The sequence below is a fragment of the Gaeumannomyces tritici genome, assembly GCF_000145635.1.
Source record: "Gaeumannomyces tritici R3-111a-1 unplaced genomic scaffold supercont2.1, whole genome shotgun sequence".
NCBI classification, from domain to species: domain Eukaryota; kingdom Fungi; phylum Ascomycota; class Sordariomycetes; order Magnaporthales; family Magnaporthaceae; genus Gaeumannomyces; species Gaeumannomyces tritici.
In genome coordinates, this window is record NW_008804545.1 from 240,068 (window position 1) to 262,171 (window position 22,104).

The 22,104-nt window shown below is 57.6% G+C and overlaps 5 protein-coding genes and 1 non-coding gene across 6 annotated transcripts; 3 read left to right on the forward strand and 3 right to left on the reverse strand.

The window, feature by feature from the left end:
* Window positions 1-2: 2 nt before the first annotated feature.
* On the reverse strand, window positions 3-5,228 carry GGTG_00078 (hypothetical protein). Its single transcript, XM_009217818.1, has 3 exons — window positions 4,094-5,228; window positions 1,643-4,008; window positions 3-1,547 (listed from the first exon to the last, which is right to left on the reverse strand). Exons 1-3 carry the CDS (start codon window positions 4,306-4,308, stop codon window positions 43-45), a joined length of 4,086 nt encoding a protein of 1,361 aa, XP_009216082.1. The 5' UTR covers window positions 4,309-5,228; the 3' UTR covers window positions 3-42.
* A 531-nt stretch (window positions 5,229-5,759) lies between these two features.
* Window positions 5,760-8,369, forward strand: GGTG_00079 (pre-60S factor REI1). Its single transcript, XM_009217819.1, has one exon. The coding sequence runs from the start codon at window positions 6,154-6,156 to the stop codon at window positions 7,915-7,917; it is 1,764 nt and encodes a 587-aa protein (XP_009216083.1). The 5' UTR covers window positions 5,760-6,153; the 3' UTR covers window positions 7,918-8,369.
* On the reverse strand, window positions 8,244-10,832 carry GGTG_00080 (T-complex protein 1 subunit epsilon). Its single transcript, XM_009217820.1, has 5 exons — window positions 10,590-10,832; window positions 10,498-10,515; window positions 10,387-10,435; window positions 9,187-10,303; window positions 8,244-9,119 (listed from the first exon to the last, which is right to left on the reverse strand). Exons 1-5 carry the CDS (start codon window positions 10,597-10,599, stop codon window positions 8,661-8,663), a joined length of 1,653 nt encoding a protein of 550 aa, XP_009216084.1. The 5' UTR covers window positions 10,600-10,832; the 3' UTR covers window positions 8,244-8,660.
* A 570-nt stretch (window positions 10,833-11,402) lies between these two features.
* Window positions 11,403-13,992, forward strand: GGTG_00081 (elongation factor Tu GTP binding domain-containing protein; the record flags this gene model as incomplete). Its single annotated transcript, XM_009217821.1, has 3 exons — window positions 11,403-11,691; window positions 11,872-12,534; window positions 12,602-13,992. 3 exons carry the CDS (start codon window positions 11,403-11,405, stop codon window positions 13,990-13,992), a joined length of 2,343 nt encoding a protein of 780 aa, XP_009216085.1.
* A 1,601-nt stretch (window positions 13,993-15,593) lies between these two features.
* On the forward strand, window positions 15,594-18,342 carry GGTG_00082 (glucose-regulated protein). Its single transcript, XM_009217822.1, has 4 exons — window positions 15,594-16,040; window positions 16,146-16,257; window positions 16,349-17,837; window positions 17,912-18,342. Exons 1-4 carry the CDS (start codon window positions 15,830-15,832, stop codon window positions 18,089-18,091), a joined length of 1,992 nt encoding a protein of 663 aa, XP_009216086.1. The 5' UTR covers window positions 15,594-15,829; the 3' UTR covers window positions 18,092-18,342.
* A 292-nt stretch (window positions 18,343-18,634) lies between these two features.
* Window positions 18,635-18,750, reverse strand: GGTG_20002. The gene has a single exon. It is a non-coding gene; the product is annotated as a tRNA-Ala (tRNA).
* Window positions 18,751-22,104: the final 3,354 nt, after the last annotated feature.

Sequence of the window (22,104 nt, forward strand, 5' to 3'; positions counted from 1 at the left end):
GACCTCCAGGGAAATTAAGGTAACACCCAGGTCCCGAACCCGTCACGCAAACCCGAACCCCTGCGCGTTCTCCAGCGCCATGCACAGCCTCTCGCGCAGCACCTCCTTGTCGCGGTACTGGGGCAGCAGCAGGGTGCCGTAGCACGTGTAGGCCGTCGGCAGGTGGCCGCCGTCTCCCTCCTCCTCGCCGTTGCGCTGCACGACGAACTGCAGGTTCTTCATGCCGCCGACGGGCACGCGGTCCGAGGCCGTGACGAACTCGAGCAGCTTGCGCCGCATGCCGTCGTCGAACTTCTTGACGATGGACCAGAAGTCGCGCACGGTGCGGTGCGACGCGTCCCAGCCGACGTAGCGCGCGTGCCGCCGCAGCTCCGACACCTCGATCTCCTGCACGCCCTCCACCACGGACCGCAGCAGCCGCGGCGTCAGCAGCGTGAGCGCCTTGGCGCCCAGGCAAGTCCGGAACCCGCGCGCGAAGGCCTCGAACTGCGGCCGCACGCTCACGTCGGTCAGGTACCGAATGTAGTCGGCCACGTACGCGTTGCGGTTCTCCCGCGTCACCAGCGGTGCGTCCTGCGGGTTGCCGTCTTGGAGCGGCACAGACGCGCTCGCGGAAGACACCCCGCCAAACGTGTGCTTGCTCGGGAAGGACGGCCACCGCGCCTCGCCGCCGCTCTTCATCTCTCGCGAGACCGGTTCCCCAAATACCGAGATGGAGAACTCGTACGTGCGCGAAAACACGTCCTCGACCGCCCCGTCCTTCTCGTCCCAGTCGAGCAGCGTCGTCAGCCCGCTCGCCAGGTCCGGCCAGCCATCCGATATGTGATGTAGGTCAGTGACGGGCTCGCCTAGGAGCTTGCAGTACAGAGCCTCGGGAAAGGTGACCGGGAGCGTTAGCCCGTTGTAGACGGCTAGGGAGAACAGGAGTCCGATGAGCTCGAACTTGAAATCCGGCTCTGGTGAGGCTGGGTTGAACCACGTCATCCTTGTGCGCTCGTCAACCGTAAACAGCCCAAAGTCGGGGTCGAGTGCCTCGGCCATGGCCATGCGGAAGAACTCCTGCTGCACTCCTCCAGAGTCAAACCCTTCCTCGCCCGTTTCCTCGCCAAGCTTCACCTTCAGCGGCCGCATCAGCTCGCGCTCCTCCCTTCGCCAGAGCTGGTCAAACGTGTCCATCAATACACTGTCTCGCCTTATACTGAGGACCAGGTACTTGGACGACGCGGCCTTCAACATGTCTTGCAAGACATGCTTGTGGTGTGGGTTGATGATGAGGTTGCCACGTGGGGGGATTATGGCGTTCATGCGCTCTTGCAGCGAGCTAGACTCCTCAAAGGAGCGGCTCATTCGTGAGAAGTTGATGGACCGGAAGTATGACACCAACTTGGAGGGACTGAAGATGTATGGGAAATCCAGCAGGTGGAGTCTGTGTTTGCTCGACTTGAATGACAGCCACGACACAGGCACCTCGACTTCGTCCAGTCGTTCCGCGAAATAGTCTGCACGGAACTGGCCGTCGGCGAGGACCAGAAGCCGTCGTTTGTGATCTGGTCTCGTGTTAGTAATGACCACCCGGCGCCCGGCGCCTCATACCCGTCAGAAGTTCGAGTGAGGGTTGGTGGGCATATAGACGTGAACTTACACATGGCCTTGATCAGCGCCAGGGCGCCACCGAAAGGCCCGTCCCCTGGCACCTCGGGCTGACCATCCCACTCCAGGAGCATGATGTTTCTGGCCCAATCAAGGAGAAGGGTGGGCGCCCGGATCTCATGCACGGCCCGGTTCTGGATAGTGAATAGAAGCCCATGTAGCGTATCGGCGTTTAGGAAGTCTAGTTGTTGAAATAGCGGCGTGAGGATCTCGTACTCCTCCGGCTGGCCGTCCGCAGAGACCATGTTTGCGGCGGCCATCTGGCTGTAGTATTCGCGTGTTGGAATGGCCGAAAAGAGCCTCCTGGCCAATCGGATCGCCAGGTCGTTCGAAAGGGCGTCGTTGTAGGCAAGGCATAACTTAGTAGTCTGCCTCGCGACGGCGCCGGTCCTGGCCAGGATTAAGCCGTGTGACCGGATGCGCGACATGTCTTGCAGCTCCTCCTTCCTGAGCGTCACGGGGGCAACGGCAATCAAGAGATGAAGACATATCGACAGCAGCGCGCCAGCCTCTGCATCGGACAGCGTGTTGTCCTGCTTGGGGAACAGCCTCGCATTGGGTGACCTCAGGGACTGAACAGACTTTGGCGGGATGAACAAGGCCTCGGCCGCCATCCACAGACTGTGTATCACGACAGTGGGTGCCACGCGGCTCATCCTCAGCATGCAGTACCACAGTGTCTGCGAGTCAAAGAGCTGGCCCTTCTTGGTGAAGGACTTGATGAGCCGGCGGGGGTCGCTGAGCACATAAAAGAAGGTCTGCTCCACAAACATCATCCACCGATAGTGCAGGTCTGCCGGATATGGTATGGGCGTGGGTATTTTCCTCTGCAGCGACTTTGTTCTGTGCGACACTCCTTCCCTGACCGGGTCGGATCGCATGACATACCTCGGCTCGAAAAGGTGCGACTCGGCCGTGCCGTCGTCTTGGAGAATGTCGCAAAACAGGTCCACGATCTCGGGGTTTAGCCGGCTGAGGGACTGAGGAAGAAAAGCCTTGTACGCACGCTCGAATGCCTCGTCCACCTCGGACTGTGACGCCTCGCAGAATGACTTGTCCGAGGATGAACTGGCCTCAGGGGAGTGAACAAGCCGCTCGTGGCTATCAGCCCTGGCTCCCTCATTGCCGTCGCTTTGGCCACGGCCCGGCTTTGGCCGCGACTCCCCCGCGGCGCTGGACTTTAGAGGTGGCATGGTCTCCAGAGGCACGCCGTCGAGAATGCCCGAGTTGGATAGCTGGGAGATAGGTCTTGGAATGGCTGAGGTTGCAGGTTTCAGCGATGGCCTCGCGCCCTTCTCCTGGGCCAGGTTAGGTAAACGGGGTGACTTGAGCGTCGAAAAAAGATCCTCGGTCGCGCCTTGTTCGCTTGAAAACGCGTCGATGGAGAGATTTCGTTTCGACTTTGCAGTAGAGGATGTTCGAACACGCGCGTTCGAATTCCGACGCTGGCTGCTCGGCCTCGACTGCGGGGCAGGGTGGCTGTTCATGGAGACGGATTTATCGCCTTTCGATTTGTCACTGTTAGGATCTGCCGTTCGGTGATCTCCCGGCGGCTTCCCAGTGGCAGATGGCGGGGGAGAGGACGAGGATGTAGAAGATGACGTAGTAGTGGAAGTGCAGGCCGAGTTGGCAGCCGACACGGACGCGGATGCGACCGTTGAGGGTGGCTTGGCATCTTGCACACCAGGCACGTAACCGTTATGAGCAGAACCGAGTGGCTTTGTATCGCGTTCCGTCTGGCTGTTATCAAGGGATGTCCTGGGCAAGATGGACCTGGACTCTCTGGCCATAGCCCTGCTGCGGCCTGGAGGAGGCTGCCCGTGGAACTCGCGCGCCTTCCGCGACATCTCGTCCATACTAGCAGGCGTTAGCCATTCCAGCATCTTGAAGGCGACGGTACCGAACATGTTGGCGGCGAAGGACCTGGGGTCTTTGTTGACATGCTTCTCCTCCACAGTAAACTTCGCAGGGGCCCGCCGAGCCCTCATGTTTTCGTGAGCGGCCTCTCCAGGAGTGGCTCCTTCTCGTATTCCTTCGCGGGCGGGGCCTTGCCTGGCGTCTCTCGGGGCGGCTCCCGGATAAGCTTTAGGGTGAAGGCTACGAGCATAGCCATTCTGGCGCCTGGTCGCGAAATGGAGAAATTCTAGGGCGGCCGGGGCAGTCTTGGGCGGTCGGAGGGCTGGGCAGAGAGCACTCTCGGGGTTGTCCTGGCTGGCTAAGAAAACGGCGATCGTGCGGGCACTGGTCGTGTTGTAGCGCCGGATGGGCACTCGCCCCAGGCTTCGTTTGCGGAAGCTGAAGCAAATGGGAGTTTCGCACGTGGGCGAGCCGCACCCATCGCGCAACTGCACGACGAACCTGTCCGAGATGAAAACAAGTCAGCAACAGGCCATGAACGGCAGACGACATCGCGGGAAACCGCGGGAAACCAAGGCCGACATACTTTTGAACGAGAACCTGAAAGTTGTGCCGGCGGCTAGCGCGGTGGATGGTAAAGACCCGTCTGGGGTTCTCGACATCCTCGACTAGGTCTTGGAGCACAGATGGGGCATCTCGAGGCAGTCGCGGGAAGGCGGCCGTCTCCCAGAGACCAGCGAGCAGGTCGGCGTCGTCCGCATCCTGAGGTTCCGAGGCACGGAGGTGGATATCACGAGTCATCGCTAGGGTTGTCGCGGGTCGGCTTCGGGGAGATTCAGCTGTCCCCTTGCGACTGAGGCGAGGAAGCCCGAGGGATGTGGTGCATATGAGGAGGTGTGCGCGCCAGACGACCAGCGGAGAGGTCACGAAAGGATGCGGATAGTTCCGGGGGTGGCGGGAGAAGCCGAGGTGCTACTGCTGGCGATATTGCGGTGTCGGCTCGGCGCAGGCGCAAAGCTGGACGGGCGGGATGCTAGGTCGGCGGTGGGTATCGGGCAGGAAGGGCGGACAGGATGGCAGGCTGGCCGGCGGTGTGATCGGGGCTGATGGATGGGTGGGAGATGGATTCTCTGTTGGGCTCAGCCGCGCGTGTGGACGACGTTTGGCGGATGGACGCAATGGCGGCTCCTCTGTGCTGTGTTGGTGGGACCAGGATCGCTGGTGCAGGCACTGCTGGGTCGGCAAAAAATGGATCACGACTGGCGAGAACGAGGTTCGACCCTAGCACGAGCCCCGGCCACCAAGCAAGGAATCTCGTGCGCGAATCACAGGCACGAACAAACGAACAGGCTGAGAGAAAGCCACGGAGGAAACGGCATTGAAAAAATTGAAGATTGCAGAGACACAAAATGACCTGACATCAAAGTCGAATCTGGGTGGATTTCAGCTTGGCCTAGGCTGCTCTTTTCGCCCTTTCACTGCATTCCCACTTGGGTGGTCGGGCGCCATCTCGACTAGCTGGGCTGCAGGAGGCCCTTAGCGAACGGCACAGGGCGACGTGGGCAAATGGGCAAAGCACCACCATGAAAACGCTTCAGCGTGCATCCATCCAGCACTCTGTGTGCCCTGGACCCCTGTCCATTTTTACTTGTGTTAGCCGCGCAAGCCCACGGCTCCAGACGTCGCCGTCGCAACACGAAAGCCGAAAATCCCCACTTCCCCAGAAGTGCAAGTCGATATCGAGACATGGATACGAATTGAGAGTGGATGGCGCATGCTGGCGAAAGCGTGCAGCGCACGAGTGGAAACAATTTGAATAGTCACTGTCCTGGTGGCAAGTCTCTCGCCGCAAAACGCCCAGCTACGCCTGGCTACTATATGGCCCTCGGAAAAGAATGTATTTACAGGTACCTAATAGATGGCAGACAGGTGGTGCACACGGCAATACCTTGGTGACAACATGGAAGCAAAGTGTTACCTACCTACTTTAGGTAACAGAAGCTGCTTTCAGAAGCACTCCGAGCAACCACGGCAAATAACGACCTCCCAAACGCCTCTTGGACCCGACTGCCCGATTAATCAGCAGAACACCCCAGTGGAACAGGACAGGGGCTTGCCGCTGGGGCGGAATTTGAAGTGTTCCAGGTGACGTCGAGGGAGTTTGTCATTCAAGTTGCCCCCCAGTTGGGCATTATTTTTGCGACACCCCACCGAACCGAGCCCTCGCACCATCCCACCATGCGAAAAACGGTTGGTCTTTTCTTCAGTACAAAACAGCTCTTCTTCCCTCGCCACCACTCAAGGTCGAGCCAAGGCTTCTGGAAAGATCTGTGCGCACCATTGAAGCCTCCGTGAGACGCCACCCACCATTCCGAGCAGGCCGTCGCCTCTGACTCTCGGATAACCGCTCTCCTGATAGGGCAGAACTGCCGATCGGGCATTGGTACCGATCTGTCCGCCTGGGTACATCAGAAACGTCACATTCCCAAGCACCTGCCCAGTGCGCTTTCGTAGCCTGCCTGGAGTAAAATTCCTGCCGCTCTAGGACATTCGAGCCACGGCCGTCTTTCCTTCCACCTCCGACTCACAGTTCACTCCACGCAAGACCACAACCCATTGGCGTAGCATCACTGGCCGCCCTCTACCATGACGACGATTGCAAGCGCCCGCGGTGTCCCGGACGCTGGCGACTCCTCTAAGATGGGAGCGCCAGCGAGCCACCCGTACACCTGCAACAGCTGCCATGTTGCCTTCAGGAACATTGAACTGCAAAAGGGCCACATGAGGGGCGACTGGCACCGCTACAACCTCAAGCGCCGCGTCGCCTCCCTGGCGCCCATCTCCTCCGAGGTCTTCAACGAAAAGGTCCTGCTGGCCCGCGCCGCCACCAGCGCCGAAGCCGACAAGGTTGGCTTCGAGCGTGTCTGCGAAGCCTGCGCAAAGACGTATTACAGCGAGAACGCGTACCAGAACCATCTCGGCAGCAAGAACCACAAGGCAAAGGCCGCTTCCCGGTCGCCCTCTGTCAAGGATGCCTCCAAGGCCGCAGATGAGACTGGCTCCATGATCAGCTCCACCTTCTCGCTCGGCGAGCCTACCCTTGCCCACCGTCCCAAGATCGACCTGGACTCGGATGCGGAGGCCGAGTTCAGTCAGGTGATCGAGGGGATCAAGAACACAAAGCTCGCTGGAGATGCCGAGGGCGATGTCGGGCGCCCGTCTCCCGTAAAGCGCCCCTCCAACCCTCATCTTTCTGCCACCGGCCAGCGAAAGACAGATCATCCGGTATCGGAAGCTGCAGACGAAGCCGGTTCTGGCTCTGCCACCCCGGTCGAATCGCCCAAGGCCGGCGAGGTCGCATACACCATCAAGTCGTGTCTCTTCTGCAACTACGAGTCGCCCACTGTCGCACTCAATGCCACACATATGGAGCGTATCCACGGCATGTTCATACCCGAGAAGCAATATCTTGTTGACCTAGAGGGACTTCTCGAGTCCCTTCAAAAGCGCGTCCGGGAGCTTCATGAGTGTTTTGTCTGCCAAAAAGTCAAAGCCAGCGCCTTCGCTGTCCAGACGCACATGCGCGATGCTTCCCACTGTAGGATCCCATATACCACAGAGGAGGAGCAGCTCGAGATAGGCGAGTTTTACGACTTCAGGAGTACCTATTCGGACGGGGAAGAGGACTCTGAAGACGAGGATGACGGTGCTGAGGGGAAGCGCAGCGGTGGCGCGAGACTGGGTGCAAAGCGGAGCACCACGGTGACCGGCGAGGATGGCGACGAGATCATGGGAGGGGGTGAGGGCGATGGCTGGGAGACTGACAGCTCTGCCTCATCCTTGGATTCGGAGGATCTCACGGCTGTCCCTGCAGAACGCCACTACCACCAGTACGAGCGGCTCAACAAGCACCCGCACCACAGCACACACGACACTCGCGCCCACCATCAAAAGGACGGCTGGCACTCGCACGCTCACAAGCACAGCCATGCTGCATTTTACGACGAGTATGAGCTGCATCTACCGACCGGCAAGCACGTTGGACACCGAACATACCAACGCTACTATCGCCAGAACTTGCGCAACCGCCCCGTCACAGAAGAGGAGCGTGCTGAGCAGAAAGCACTCGAGCTCGCCGAGAAGAACGACTTGGAGAATATGGATGTGGACGGCCTCAGCCGCATATCGCGCGTCAACAAGCCGAACTACTTTGCGGTCATGACCCGCCGGGCCAGCGGCCAGGGGCAGAGAGGGCTCACAGGGCTCACGAAGCTACAGGTCCGCGAAGTTACGCGCATGGAGCGCAAGGCGCGGAGCCGAGAGAGAGGTCACGCCCAGCAGGTGGACTCGCGCTACAACCGCCGTGCGAACTTCCAAAAGCACTTCCACTACTCCAAGCTTGGTGGTTGAGCGCTTCTACCTCAGCCAGTGTGTGTGCCAAATCTGTCTTCCGAGGCTTGGCTGCTGCATTTCTTTGCTCCTCTTGCCCGGCGTTAGATTCAGCAGGGTGAATGCATGGTAGCAACTCGGGAGAAGCGACACACCTGCGCCCACCTATGTGCCAGTGAATGGCCCCATTTAGTTGGGCATTCATCTCGGTACCCTGTTTTCCTCTCTCGCCGCTTTTTCTTTCTTTTGCGTCATGGAGTCAACTGGACCCGCTAGGTAGCTTGGCTTTGTGGGTGGAGGAGATGGAAGGATTTGCCCAAAGGCATTGAGAACTTATTACGGATACCAAAAAAAACCCCACGAAAAACAACAAGAACGAAATGGACTGGTTTATGATTTTCGTACAGACATCGACCATGCTTGATTTGACTAAACGCATACTAGGCCTTTGTATGGATGCGATTGCCCAAGATGATATTGGCTCCCGAGACGATAGGTCTAGGGAGTTCTCTTGAATCCGCCCTGAACAAGTCCGACCATGATTCGATGAGGAGCACAAAGACACATCTTAGGAGCGACACGGTCTGATATTTGACTTGTTTCAAATCCAGACATTCCCAAAATTGGGTAAGCGTCGCCTTGCTGAGTCTATAGATAACACGACTTTTGACACGCAATCTCTCCCTATTTTGGTTTTGGTATCATGCGTTTAACGCCAACCGAGAGGTCGAACCTAGTACTCTAGATACTCCGTCTTTATTCGATCAGAAATCCTCCTCTCCGGAGCCCGACACGATAACGTTGTTGATCTTGAGAATCATGCGGCACAGTTGCGTGGCCAGCATGAGCTGCTGCTTCTTGCCGATGAGCGGGTCGATGACAAAGGCCTCCTTCATATCGTTGCTGCCGCGGCCCATGCAGTCAACACCCAGGCGCCCGCGGCCGTCCTTGGACTTGACCTGCTGGCTCTTGACCTCGGCCAGGGTAGCGATCGGGTTGAGGCCACTGTTCTCGGCCAGCGTCATGGGGATGGTGTCAAGGGCCTCGGAAAAGGCCCGCATCGCGTACTGCTCCAGCCCAGGTGTCTTGACCGCTGCGTCCTCGACCGCGAGACTGCACGCGATCTCGGCCGAGCCGCCGCCGTACACCACCCTGTTGTCGCGGACCAGGTTGCGGACTACGCAGAGTGCGTCGTGCAAGGAGCGACGGGCCTCGTCGATAATCTGCAGGGGGCACAGGAACACGCCGTTAGTCGAGCTCTTTGCCCATCAGCTGTCGCACCGCACGTACCATCTTGTTGCTGCCCCTGACGAAAACGGTAACGGCGCGAGTGTTGGCACACTCCTCGATTACGAGCATCTTTTCCCTCGTCGTGCCGAAAGTCATCTCACGCACAACCCCCGCAGTACCTAGCTTCTCCGCCTTGAGGTCCTCAAAACGCGGGACTATCCTGCCGTTGGTGGCGATGGCGATCAGTTCTATCTCCGGGCCGCCTACCCAGCGGACAGCGGGCAGCTCGTTCTGTAGCAGCAGGTGGTTGGCCTCGTCGTCAAATCCCCACTGGCAGATGGCCAGGTTGGCACCCGTGTCCTTGATCTGCTGGATCATCTCGATAAACTTTTCGCGCTCGTAGTTTTGCAGCTTCTTGAACTCCTCAACTGACGAGATCTCGAGCTTGTGCTTGGTTTTGGGCTTGGGTGGCTCAAAGGCGCATGTCAGGATCGCAATCTTTGCGTCGCGAACCTCGGACGGCATCTGTGGGTGCGAAAAGTCCTTGTCGACGATGACTCCCTTGACCAGGAGTGTGTCCTCGAGCGAACCGCCGACCTTGCCGTCGACCTTTATAAGCTCAAAGTCGACGTCCTTGCGCTCGAGATCGGCAACCGACAGCACAGCGTCGACGGCGATGTTGGCGAACTGGTCGTGGGCCTTGGACACGATCTTGCTGCCCAGACTGGTGCGCGCGACCTTGACCAGGTTTGCCGTCTCGCCAGGGCTGAACTCGATGACATCTGAGATCTTGTCCAGCTCGGCGACGGCAATGTCGCAGGCCTGGTCGTATCCATCGGCAATGCGGATGGGATGGATGCCCTTGTCGATCAGCTCTGCAGCCTGCTCGAGCAGAGCGCCAGCCAGGACAACAACGCCCGTTGTGCCGTCACCGATCTCGTCATCCTGAGACTTGGACAGCTCGACAAGCAACTTCGCCACGTGGTTGGTAACCTCCATCTGTTGTAGAATCGTAGCACCATCGTTGGTCACCGTGATATCGCCGTCGGGCGAGATGAGGATCTTGTCCAGGCCGCGGGGGCCTAGGGATGACTTGACGATGTTGGCCACCGTCCGGGCCGCCAGGATATGTGACTTGACAGCCTCGTTACCGAACTGTCGCCTCTTCTTGCCTTGGCTGCAACGAGGCACCAACCGCTCGCAGGTTAGCTATCGCGGGCGCGCTGGCGGACAGCGAATAAGGGGAGGTGGGGCGCGTACTCTCGGACAACGATGAACGGCCGACCCTGTTCATCCTTCATCACCGCCGCTGGTTGTCCATACTGTTAGCCAGGGCTTGGGCTTGCTTGCTCGTGGGGGTGTTCTGCGTACCGTTCGCGAGGTCCAAGTCTGCGGAGTCGGTCAGTCAGTACAGCGACACAAGCTTCGTGGCGGGGTGCCCGCCAGGCGGTCCGGGGACCTACTCAACGCCATCTTGACAACGGTTTGGCGGCACGGGCCAGATAGAGGCAGATCTAGTATTGGGCCACCCGGAAACTCAGAAACGAAAGGGGTGACTCAAAAACGGCTTGTCCGGACTCGTTTGCTGGGTCGACGCAAAGCTACGAGAGGTGTAGATTTGGCCTAGCCCTGGAAATCGCGATGCATTTTCTTATCGATGAGGTTCCGATCTGAAAATCTGCCCGCACCACCAGGCACAAGCATCCAAAGTGGATCCTGGTCAGACAATCATGGTTGGTGGGGGTTGGGGCAGAAGTGGCTGACCAAATCCTGTGCTTTGGCGGGCAACTCACACACAGCAACGGCTGTTGCGTCACCCATCAGGCTTGAGTTGATGGTGGGCGGGCGTCCTGCTCAGGTTACCCCACCACTGAAGCATTCACGTTCCATGGACGAGAGGACCAGCAGGAAGAACGGTCATCGGAGAAGGGGAAATTAACGACCACAATAAGGAGTAATTTCCCAATTTTTTTGGTCGACTTTATTTTGCGACGAACCTCGACATCATCCAAACGAGGGGGCCGCAACAAGTCATTCACACCATTCTGCAATCCACGGACCACTCACCACGAGGCAATTACTACTGCCTCGAAGCACACGCGACAATCTGGGTCTGCCTCGCGCGTTTGGCTTGTCGCATCGCCCCTTTCGGATCGTGCATAGTCGAGCAAGGAAGGAGGCGGTAAATCGAGAGCGAAAAAAGCACTACGCGAAACCTCGCGCCACCCCCCAGACCTTAATCAGACGGCTGCTCAGCAACGGCAGCAGTTCAAGCAATGTCTCGCCATCGGGCATACCAGAACTACGACTATGACAATGATCTGGACGAGTACGAAGGCGACGAGTATGGGCTCGACACCTTGAACCCAGAGGACCAGGAGACCATGAATCAGGCCACGGTCGCTCTGTACAACGTACTGGGCGCAGAAGCATCCAGGGTCCCCAAAGATCAGGCCCATGAAGCCCTCTGGCACTACTACTTTGATGTGGACAAAGCGGCTGCCTACCTCGTAAGCAAATTTGTTGCGCCAAAGCCCGTCAAGGCCAAGGGCAAGGCACCAGAAGGTGAGCCTCACATTTTCAGCTCTGTTTGCGGCTGCCTTGCACTATCTTGCCCTTGCTCGATTGCCATCACCACACCGACCAACCAAGTCCGCGCAGAAGAGGCAGGGATCCCAGGATGCTTTGCGCCGGGGGAGAGTCTCTTCGAGGACTATCGCTCTGGTACAAGCTGGGCCCAGGCAGGGCTCGAAAGTGGTAGTATGGCAACAGCCGCGCCCCCAGCGCCGCTGTCGTTTGGCAACTTCTTCCACGATATGCCGTGGCTCAACATACCCAAGGACCGGCAAGCGGTCTTCATCCCACCACAACTTGCACGCGGCGGTCTCCTGGGCGGTGCGGGAACTGGGCAAAAGATGTCTAAGCTGCAGGCTCTCGCAGCCGCTCGCAAAAAGGCAGCCGAAAGCAAAAAAGCTGGTACTGGAGATGCGCAGGTTCCACAGCAACAAATGGGGAACCTGTCTCTTGGGGAAGCAGACCTGACCAAAGAGAACCGCAACCCGGCACTTGGGGCCATGGAAAGACTGCGAATCGCCGCCAGCATCACCAAAGCCACCGCGCCCTCACCAGTGCCGCCGGCCCCCAGCAGCCCGCCCGACCCACCGCTTCAGGGGCCAGGCTTCGGGCAGGTGGACGAGCCTCCAACAGTCGGCGATATGGATATGCCCTTGCCCGTGGTATCTCAGCCATCAGCATTTGCGCGCACACTCCTCGGGCCTCCTGCCACCTCTCGCGCTGTGACACAACAACAGTCCTTTGCCCTCCCCTACATGGCCTTCATGTCCACAGTTGTGGATGCGTTTTCACAACCCTCACCGGACGACACCGTCCTAGCGGCGCAGGCGCAAGGTTCGCTCACGGGCAAGAGCAAAAAGTGATGGCACACTCGAACCTCGGTCGACTGACAATCAAGCAGCCGGTAAGCAGAAAGCCGCTGGCACATCAAAAAAGGCGCCAAAGAGTGAGAAGACCGATCCTTTGTCCGAGTCGGTCAAGAGCCTCAAGGTCGAGGACGCGCCCTTGCCCAAGAGCAAGAACCTCGATGTCCTGGACGAGTACGAGAAGAGCAAGAAGAAGAAGAGCGCGAGCTTTGTCGTGGTCGGGCATGTCGACGCGGGAAAGAGTACACTCATGGGAAGGCTCCTCCTGGATCTCAAAGTGGTGGACGAGAGAACAGTGCAAAAGTACAGGAAAGAGGCCGAGTCGATGGGCAAATCATCTTTTGCGCTGGCATGGATCCTCGACCAGAGAACCGAGGAAAGATCCCGGGGAGTCACCATCGACATTGCCACCAACCGATTCGAGACCGACGCCACATCATTCACCATCCTTGATGCCCCGGGGCACAAGGACTTCATCCCGAACATGATCGCCGGGGCCAGCCAGGCCGACTTTGCCATTCTGGTCATCGACTCGAGCACAGGCGCGTTCGAGTCGGGTCTTAAAGGACAAACCAGGGAGCACTCGTTGCTTATAAGAAGCATGGGTGTCTCGCGAGTCATCGTGGCGGTCAACAAGCTGGACACGACGGACTGGTCTCGGGATCGATACGACGAGATTTGCCAGCAGGTTTCCGGCTTCATGTCGGCAACCGGGTTCCAGATGAAGAACGTCAGCTTCGTGCCGTTGTCGGGCCTCAACGGCGACAACTTGGTCAAACGGTCGACGGCAGTCGCCGCATCATGGTACACTGGGCCAACTCTCATCGAGGAGCTGGAGAGCTCGGAGCCCATGACGCGTACGCTGAAGGAGCCGCTTCGCATGACCATTTCGGACGTCTACCGCACGGCACTTAGCCCTCTTACCATCACGGGCCGCCTCGACGCTGGTTCGGTGCAGACGGGAGATGCCATCTTGGTTCAGCCGAGCGGAGAGAAGGCATTTGTCAAGGCGCTCGAAATAGACTCGGAGTCGATCGACTGGGCGGTGGCAGGCCAAAACGTGACCATTCACCTCGCCAATATCGACCCAATCCATGTACGAACAGGCGACATCATCTGCAGCACGGCGAGCCCGATCGAGTGCGTCGACGTCTTCACGGCCAAGATTCTCGCGTTCGACATTCTCATGCCCATGCAAGTCGACGTTCATCGGGGGCGGCTACATGCGGCGGGGCAGATTCAGGAGATGTCGGCGATCCTCCATAAGATGACGGGAGCAGTGACGAAAAAGAAGCCTAGGATCATAAAGGCTGGTGACACGGCCAGGATCGTGGTCAAGATGACATCCAAGGTGCCGCTCGAGACTGGCCAGCGCATCATCCTGCGCAGCAATGGGTCAACAGTGGCGGCGGGCTTGTTGGAATAAAGGTCTTCACTATCGCGCTATAACCCAGCGTTATTGTTGTTTTAGGTGGCGCCACGGCGGAGGACGGAGGAATTAATGTGGCCTAGATAGATAGACTCAGAGTTCATTGCTAATAAAGCCGCCCATTGACTCTCCATTGTACGTAGTCGCTGGTTGATTGGGATGTGAAATTCGAACTGGAGGCCCTGAGGTCTAGATAAGAACAGAAAAGAGGGCCCCAGGGGTGTCGACAGGCTTCTTGAGACAGGGGCCTGTGAGAGGAGGGGTAGTGATTTTGGGGGACGGAGCTCCCCAGGATGTCGACATATTCGGCCATTGCCGGAGGCGAGATTGGTTTCGGCAGAGATGGATCCTGGACAAGATACCCCCTCACTTGCTTGGTGTCCATGCAGCGGCAGACACTGGCCGAGATCATTTTCAATCAAAAATTATTCACAGAAGCCTGCCTAGAAAGGCAAAGACGACCTATGGCTTGGACGTCAAAAATAATATCAGTCATGAGGGAGCGATGAGAAAACAAGAATCCACACAAAACAGGTAGCCCCACCTCCACACCGAATGACAGCCATACAGCCAATATTGTCTGGTCCACCAACCCCTCACTCGGCAGGGGTATTAAAAGGCCACAGTGGCAGTGAGTAAACTGAGCCGACAAAGGAAGCTGCCGCGGCGGTTGCATTGCATCGCCACAGGCTCTGCCGAAAGGCATCGACAGCAGAGCCCCATCCCACACACCCCCGACCGGGCCAAGCCCACGGAGGGAAGGTCAGCGAACAGGACGGAATCCGATCGATTCGTCGCATGTGGGCGCTTCAAGGAAGGTGGAGAGCCCTGGTGGGGACTTCTCAGGCACGTTCCTGTGCCTTCTACGCTGTTCCTGTTTTTGGTTGTGAGGCGGCTTGGGGGAGTGACTGGTCCAGTTCAGGAACCGCCGGAGTCTAATCACCGCCGCTGCCTGGCCCAACTGGGCAGAGCGCCTCCAATCTGTCCTCTTTTTTCTTTGTTTGCTTTCTTCCTGTTGTTGCGCCCCCTCCCTTCAGCGGGCTGCCCCGCAGACGGACGAGGCTAGGTGGCCGTAAACGGGGCCAGTTTCGCCGTAGGAATGGACATGTGGCACAGGCAGGGTGAGTGAAGCAAAGTCCCGGGCAGTCCGTCCTTAACTGGAAGGGAACAGAAAGCAGCCAGACGCCGGCCTCGCGCATTAGTTGATTGGCGCCAGCGAGCAGGCCGTGTGCACCACACTTGGGTTTGTCCTTGCTGCCAGAGCGTGCTGCAGGCGTGCGCCGTGCCGCTGGGGAGGGTTGGTGGTGGTGGGAAGTGAGGCGCGCAACGACGGCGGTCCAGGGATATTGGTGGTGGCGCCCCAAGGCACCAGAAATACCAGAAATATATCGGCCCAGGGGCTGTACCACAGTAAAAAGGCCAACGCTGGATTGGCGATTCCCGCCAGGCGATACAAGACCCCTGTCACGTGTGGCTGGTGTGGTGGGCTCAAAGCTGGCAGGCGGGTGGGCTTTGGATGAAATCTGTCCTTTCTGCCAAAATGGACACCGTAAGTAACTTTAGGGTGGACCTGCCACCTTTAGGAATTCTGGCGGAATCGATATAAGGCGGCGCCTTGCAAGAATCCCCTCCTCGACGCATCCTCTCCTCCCACTTGAACCAACCATACCACCCGACGATTCCCTGCCCTCCTCCCGCCAGGTCGCAGTGGATAGAGCGAGCCTTTCCCCCCTTCTAGTCTTGTTCGCGATCCGTTTTCCCTAATCCTGTGCGACAACAACCCCACCGCAGTCTCGCCAGTTTCGGAGAGAGCCTCCCGCGGGCTTCCACCACAATGAGGTCCGGCTCGAGGAGCTCCATGGCCATTGGCCTGGGCATGATCGCCTGGATCTGCCTGCTGTTTTCCCCCCTCGCCTTCGTCAAGACGGCCCACGCCCAGGAGGCAGAGAGCTATGGCACCGTTATCGGTATTGATCTGGGCACCACCTACTCCTGCGTCGGTGTGATGCAGAAGGGCAAGGTTGAGATTCTCGTCAACGACCAAGGTATGTCGCTTTCCCCCGCCACAATTACAAACACCCCCCGCGGGACAGGCAGAACTCTGCCACCGTGTCCAACCAGTCCTCACTGACATGACATGCGTCAACCAGGAAACCGTATCACCCCCTCCTACGTTGCCTTCACCGACGACGAGAGGCTGGTTGGTGACGCCGCCAAGAACCAGGCCGCCGCGAACCCCTTCAGGACCATCTTTGACGTCAAGTGAGTTCGACAGCCCCTCCTGCGCACACGGCCAGATACCCATCATCTCCATTCCACCGGGCGCATTACTGACTAGCCACTTTCCCCTCAGGCGCCTCATCGGCCGCAAGTTCAGCGACAAGGATGTGCAGAGCGATATCAAGCACTTCCCCTACAAGGTTATCTCCAAGGGTGGAAAGCCGATTGTTTCCGTCGAGGTCAAGGGCGAGGAGAAGCAACTGTCCCCCGAGGAGGTTTCCGCCATGATCCTGGGCAAGATGAAGGAGGTCGCCGAGTCCTACTTGGGCAAGAAGGTCACCCATGCTGTCGTCACTGTCCCCGCCTACTTCAACGACAACCAGAGGCAGGCTACCAAGGATGCCGGCATCATTGCCGGTCTGAACGTTCTCCGCATCGTCAACGAGCCCACCGCGGCCGCTATCGCCTACGGCCTGGACAAGACCTCGGGTGAGAAGCAGATCGTTGTGTACGATCTGGGTGGTGGCACTTTCGATGTCTCTCTCCTGTCGATCGACAGCGGCGTTTTCGAGGTCCTGGCGACTGCCGGTGATACCCACCTTGGTGGCGAGGATTTCGACCAGCGCGTTATCAACCACTTCGCCAAGGCGTACAACAAGAAGAACAACGTCGATGTCACCAAGGACGCCAAGGCTATGGGCAAGCTCAAGCGCGAGGCCGAGAAGGCGAAGCGCACGCTCTCGTCGCAGAAGTCCACCCGCATCGAGATCGAGTCCTTCTTCAACGGCAAGGACTTTTCCGAGACCTTGACCCAGGCCAAGTTCGAGGAGCTCAACATCGACCTCTTCAAGAAGACCCTGAAGCCCGTCGAGCAGGTGCTTAAGGATGCCAAGCTGAAGAAGGACGAGATCGACGACATCGTCCTGGTCGGCGGTTCTACCCGTATCCCCAAGGTTCAGGCCCTGATCAAGGAGTTTTTCAACGGCAAGACTCCTTCCAAGGGAATCAACCCCGACGAGGCTGTTGCGTTCGGCGCCGCCGTTCAGGCTGGTGTTCTGTCCGGCGAGGAGGGTACTGAGGAAATCGTTCTCATGGACGTCAACCCGCTCACCCTGGGTATCGAGACCACCGGCGGTGTCATGACCAAGCTCATCCCCCGCAACACACCTATCCCTACCCGCAAGAGCCAGATCTTCTCGACTGCCGCCGATAACCAGCCCGTCGTCCTGATTCAGGTCTTTGAGGGCGAGCGTTCCATGACCAAGGACAACAACCTCCTGGGCAAGTTCGAGCTTACCGGTATCCCGCCTGCGCCCCGTGGCCAGCCGCAGATCGAGGTCTCCTTCGAGCTTGATGCCAACGGTATCCTGAAGGTGTCGGCCCATGACAAGGGCACTGGCAACACTGAGCAGATCACCATCAACAACGACAAGGGCCGTCTGACCCAGGAGGAGATCGACCGCATGGTCAGCGAGGCTGAGAAGTATGCCGAGGAGGACAAGGCCACCCGCGAGCGCATCGAAGCCCGCAACGCCCTTGAGAACTACGCCTTCAGCCTCAAGACCCAGGTCAAGGATGAAGAGGGTCTCGGTGGCAAGATCGACGATGAGGACAAGGAGGCTGTGAGTTTTACCCCCGCCACGCTCAATATTGATAACCGCTTTTGTGAACGCCTACTGATTGGAATGAATATTAGATCTTGGACGCCGTAAAGGAGGCCACCAGCTGGCTCGACGAGCATGGTGCGACCGCCGAGGCCGCCGACTTTGAGGAGCAGAAGGAGAAGCTGTCCAATGTCGCCCACCCCATCACCAGCAAGCTTTACAGCGGCGGTGCCGGCGGCTCGGATGAGCCCAGGTCTCACGATGAGCTATGAGAGATACCACATTAGACGAATTCCTGATATCCCCCCTTTCTCTCTTGTATTGCGGATGCAAAAAAGAAGTCTTTTAGTTGGCGCTCCATAAATGCGAAACAAGTAAAATTTCATACTCTGGGTTTTTTGTTTTTTTTACCTTGCGTCTTCACTTGCCGTTGTGTTATCGGAGCAGGCGGCGCAGATTTATATTTGTTGTCCTTGACCACGATGAAGAAATACATTGAAATTCCATAACCGGAAATCGCGCACGTTCCCTGGTTTCGCCGTGATATCGCGACCAATGTGTTTATTTGAGCAACGTCTGGCCACAGCGTCTTGACCTTAACGACGCTCGAGTTCGGCCCGCCGTCGTCACATGGTGATCAGACTTGAGCAAACACAAAGACATACAGGCGTAGGATACATGCGAAATGCGGCTCATGCCACACATTGCAGATAATATAATCGAGCTGGTAAGGCGAGAAAGAAAGAACCAACTAAGGCTAGCAAGGAGCATGGACGAACAAAGCCGCAATGCAAGCAAAAAGAGGTTGTAGGAACTGGACAAACGGGGAATCGAACCCCGGACCTCTTCCAATCAGATCGAATGCTCTACGATTTGTGATCGAGAATCATCCAGATGCTAAGGAAGCGTTATACCACTAAACCATTCGCCCCACGTTGATGACGGCTGACTGTGTCTCGTCTAAGAAGCCCCCGTGGGCTGACTCGACAGAAAGCCGAGGGCGACAGGGGCACAGATTCAAGAGTTTGTATAGGTGCTAATCATGGTCGAGAGAGATACCTAAGTGCTGGCCATATCTTTAGGGGAAACGAACAGTTGGAAGTGATATGTCGTTAGGTAGCAGTTACTGATTCCCTAACCTTTCGTTGACAGCCCCTGATTACCGCCGCCCTTGATCCCCTATCACAACTTGCCCCTTGGAGAATGTAGCCCAATCCCAAGAGACAAGCAGACTGCGCCTGCCATATGAATCACTAAGCATCCTTTTCGGGTAGAATCGCCTATTGGTCTGCCAGGCAGAGAATGGGAAGGTGGAGGCCATTCGTTGGATAAGCGCCCCTCTCCTGACACGAGAAGATAGACGGGCCGGTGCAATGTGGTGGTACAGGCCAGCCTTGTCGGCTTCCGCTCCTGCCGTTGGAACTTTTACGTTGTTCCCACGGGCTTTACAGTGTCGAACTCGAGATGGTGACATGAATATGGGGGCAGGTCAAATTCCGGGGAAGCCGTAGGGATCGGGTCCAGCAAAGCACAGCACGGTTTTTTTTTTTAGCGGGGATCGACGAGGGGGGGCGTGCTAGCGCGAACTCCTGCCAGGACGACGCCACGACGCATGGAAAAGGGGAGGGTGCCTCGTCCCGTGGCCTTTTCCTCGCCCCGGTGTTTTTATTTCACTTCAAACCTGTCCGAACCGTGCTCGCTCGAGCGCGGTCGCCTTGTGCATACGGCACTTACCCCAACTCCAATGGGTTGGGATTCGAGTCGAAGATGGCGCGGCGGTGCACGGTCGACGGCGGGGAAAGGTGGGAAGCATCTACAAGCTTTCTTGGATTGATTGTCCAGAACTCCCAGGGTATGGATACAGTTTCTTGCTTCAATGGAATTTCTTGCTCTCCCCAACTTGGCCGACCTCGCAGAGCTACAGCATGGGCCTTTTGACGGCAGTCCATTATGAAACCACAACAACCGCAAGTATCTCGCTGGGTGAGCGGTAGTTGGGACTGGACCAAGTCCACCGCTCAAAAGATTCCGGGAGATCAACAGAGCTAGCAGGAGGACCAGACGTTTGGGTTTCTGGGGCAATGCCTCGGGGGTGTATGGATATAAACTTGTTGAGGTATCAGAGAGGATACGGATACAATCAGGAGGGAGCCCAGGAAGAAGTGAGCGAATAAACCTACATAAAAGATCAAATAAAGAAAGGAAAAAGAAAAGAAAAGCAGACGGTTATAGTGCCGATGTCGCGCAAGATCTTACCGTCCGTCGTTCGCGTCAGTCAGTGATGCAGCACACATGTGTACCATCCATTCCAGGTACATGCGGTACCTGTATTACATTCATGGGCTCTCCTGCCCGGCGAACGGTTGAGGCTAAAGAAGAGGGCCCACAACGCAAGGAGACTCCTGTGCCCTAGCTTCCTCGGTGTAGGCTGGCGCGGAGGCCCTGAATCTCCCTGCACGTACGTGTCGGGGCACACGTAAGAAGAAGCACCGGCAACAAGGGCGATGCGGCGGCGGTGGTGGAGGGGGAGGGGAGGGAGAAGAGGGCTCTAGAACGAGACCAGCCCCAAGCCGTCAAGTCAGACGACGGCCTTCTAGACCGCTGCTTGAGGACGACGTCCGACTGGGTGCGTGCCTCGCGTTGATACCTAGGCGGGCTGGTAGCCAAGCGCGGGGCGATGATGCCAAGCAAAAACACTTGCCGGGCAACTTGGACAGAATGAGCTGCCCATGCTGGTGTGGGCTAGAAGTATCGGTGTATGTGCTTCTGGAGCAGAATAGCAGGCATCAACAGGACGACGGCGGAGCAGGGATGCATAGGATCTCCCCCATGGGGCCCAACCCCAGCCCTACTGCCTCGCCCGGCTGCATGGGAGGGCTGGGGTTGGGGCTAGAGATGCCAACCGAGCTAAGAAAGCAAAGTTCGATCGGCCAGCTAAAGGCAGCTGCAAGGGAACCCTGTGTGCCAGCACACCCAAAGCCGCCATCGGGAGGGAGAGAAGGTGCACTGACTCGATTCCCAAACCACTTGGGGGGATGGAAGACTGAGCTAGCACGGAATCGGAGCAGTAGGCCAAACCCCTCATCAAAGCGTCCCTTGCTAGCACGCGTAGTTGACCGAACGGCCACTGGGCTGCTGGTTAGGATGGTTTTTACCTTTGCCTTAAGCCTCGATGGGCTTCGCAGTCGTGATGCAGGTAAAACGTGCCGTAAAGACGCCGTGGTTGGCAACAAAGACTGGCAATTTATACGAGGGATGGACCTGCCTGACGATTGCAACGAGCAAAAACGGAAGAAAATACTAAATGATAAACGAAGGTGACTCCGTCTCCAAACGGTAGTGCGCTCTTCATTTCCTTCTCGAAAGCTTCCAAGGGCCTTCTAGGCGTGTTCGCGATGGATGGCGTAAGTAGAAGAAACGCCCAAGGACTCGTAGAAAACAAAAACCAAGACCGAATGTTCCGAAACGGGCAACATTTGATCTAGCTTCAAAGGCCACGAGATGCTCGGACATGGCATAGCGAAGTGGCGTATTGGGGGGGTGGTAGAAGAGGGGACGGACGGACGATGGGGAAACGAAGGGCGGATAGAATGAATAAATAAAAATGAATAAAGGGGAATCAAATAGGAGCTGGGGCTTGGGAGGAAATTTAAGAAAGTTAAACATCAACAATAAAAATAAAACGATAAACAGGCAAAAGAAAAAGGAGAAATAAAAAGGATGCATGGCTGAGAGGAGCAAATAAAAGGCTGCGCGCACTAGAGAGAGTCAGACGCCGTCCGATGTGTGCCGGCTGGAAAGCACGGACGGGAGACTGTGCGGTCGGACTGGGGGCGGCGGCGTTGGGCTTGGCAAACGAGCCGGAGGGACCGGAGGGCATGGCCCGGCGTCCAGTTGTGGCGAGGCGAAACCTTCTAGAAGGTCTTTCCTTCTTTTTGCAAACCACACGTGGGGGCGAGGTGGCGGCCCGGAAGGCAAAGAAGGAAGGGAGAAGAAGAGAGAGAAGAGAGAGAAAAAAAAAGCCAGGAGAAGAATGGTTTCCCTCTTCGCCCGCGATCCGTCTCATCGCCTTGTGCCGCCACCACTGTAGCTTCCAGGTCGAAGGAAGGTAGAGTCAGAGAGTCAGCCAGACCTGCGTCGAGGCCCAACCAAGCCTCGGCAGTGCAACACGAGATGCAGGGCCTCGGGTCGGTTTGGCGGTTGCCACCATGACCCCAGCCTAGAGGGCCGTTGCACATGGCATAGATCTCGGTTTCGAGTGCGGCGATGGTGTGTGTGGTGGCCT

Bases quoted from the DNA above. Each gene is read 5' to 3' on its own strand.
- GGTG_00078 (XM_009217818.1), bottom strand. From the start codon at position 4,308: ATGACTCGTGATATCCACCTCCGTGCCTCGGAACCTCAGGATGCGGAC. The intron at 4,009-4,093 runs GTATGTCGGCCT...CATCTCGGACAG, and splicing joins TTTCAGGTTCTCGTTCAAAA to GTTCGTCGTGCAGTTGCGCG. The intron at 1,548-1,642 runs GTAAGTTCACGT...ACACGAGACCAG, and splicing joins GGCGCTGATCAAGGCCATGT to ATCACAAACGACGGCTTCTG.
- GGTG_00079 (XM_009217819.1), top strand. From the start codon at position 6,154: ATGACGACGATTGCAAGCGCCCGCGGTGTCCCGGACGCTGGCGACTCC.
- GGTG_00080 (XM_009217820.1), bottom strand. The intron at 10,304-10,386 runs GTACGCGCCCCA...GCCTCGTTGCAG, and splicing joins CCGTTCATCGTTGTCCGAGA to CCAAGGCAAGAAGAGGCGAC. The intron at 9,120-9,186 runs GTACGTGCGGTG...TGCCCCCTGCAG, and splicing joins TCAGGGGCAGCAACAAGATG to ATTATCGACGAGGCCCGTCG.
- GGTG_00082 (XM_009217822.1), top strand. From the start codon at position 15,830: ATGAGGTCCGGCTCGAGGAGCTCCATGGCCATTGGCCTGGGCATGATC. The intron at 16,258-16,348 runs GTGAGTTCGACA...CTTTCCCCTCAG, and splicing joins AGGACCATCTTTGACGTCAA to GCGCCTCATCGGCCGCAAGT. The intron at 17,838-17,911 runs GTGAGTTTTACC...AATGAATATTAG, and splicing joins ACGATGAGGACAAGGAGGCT to ATCTTGGACGCCGTAAAGGA.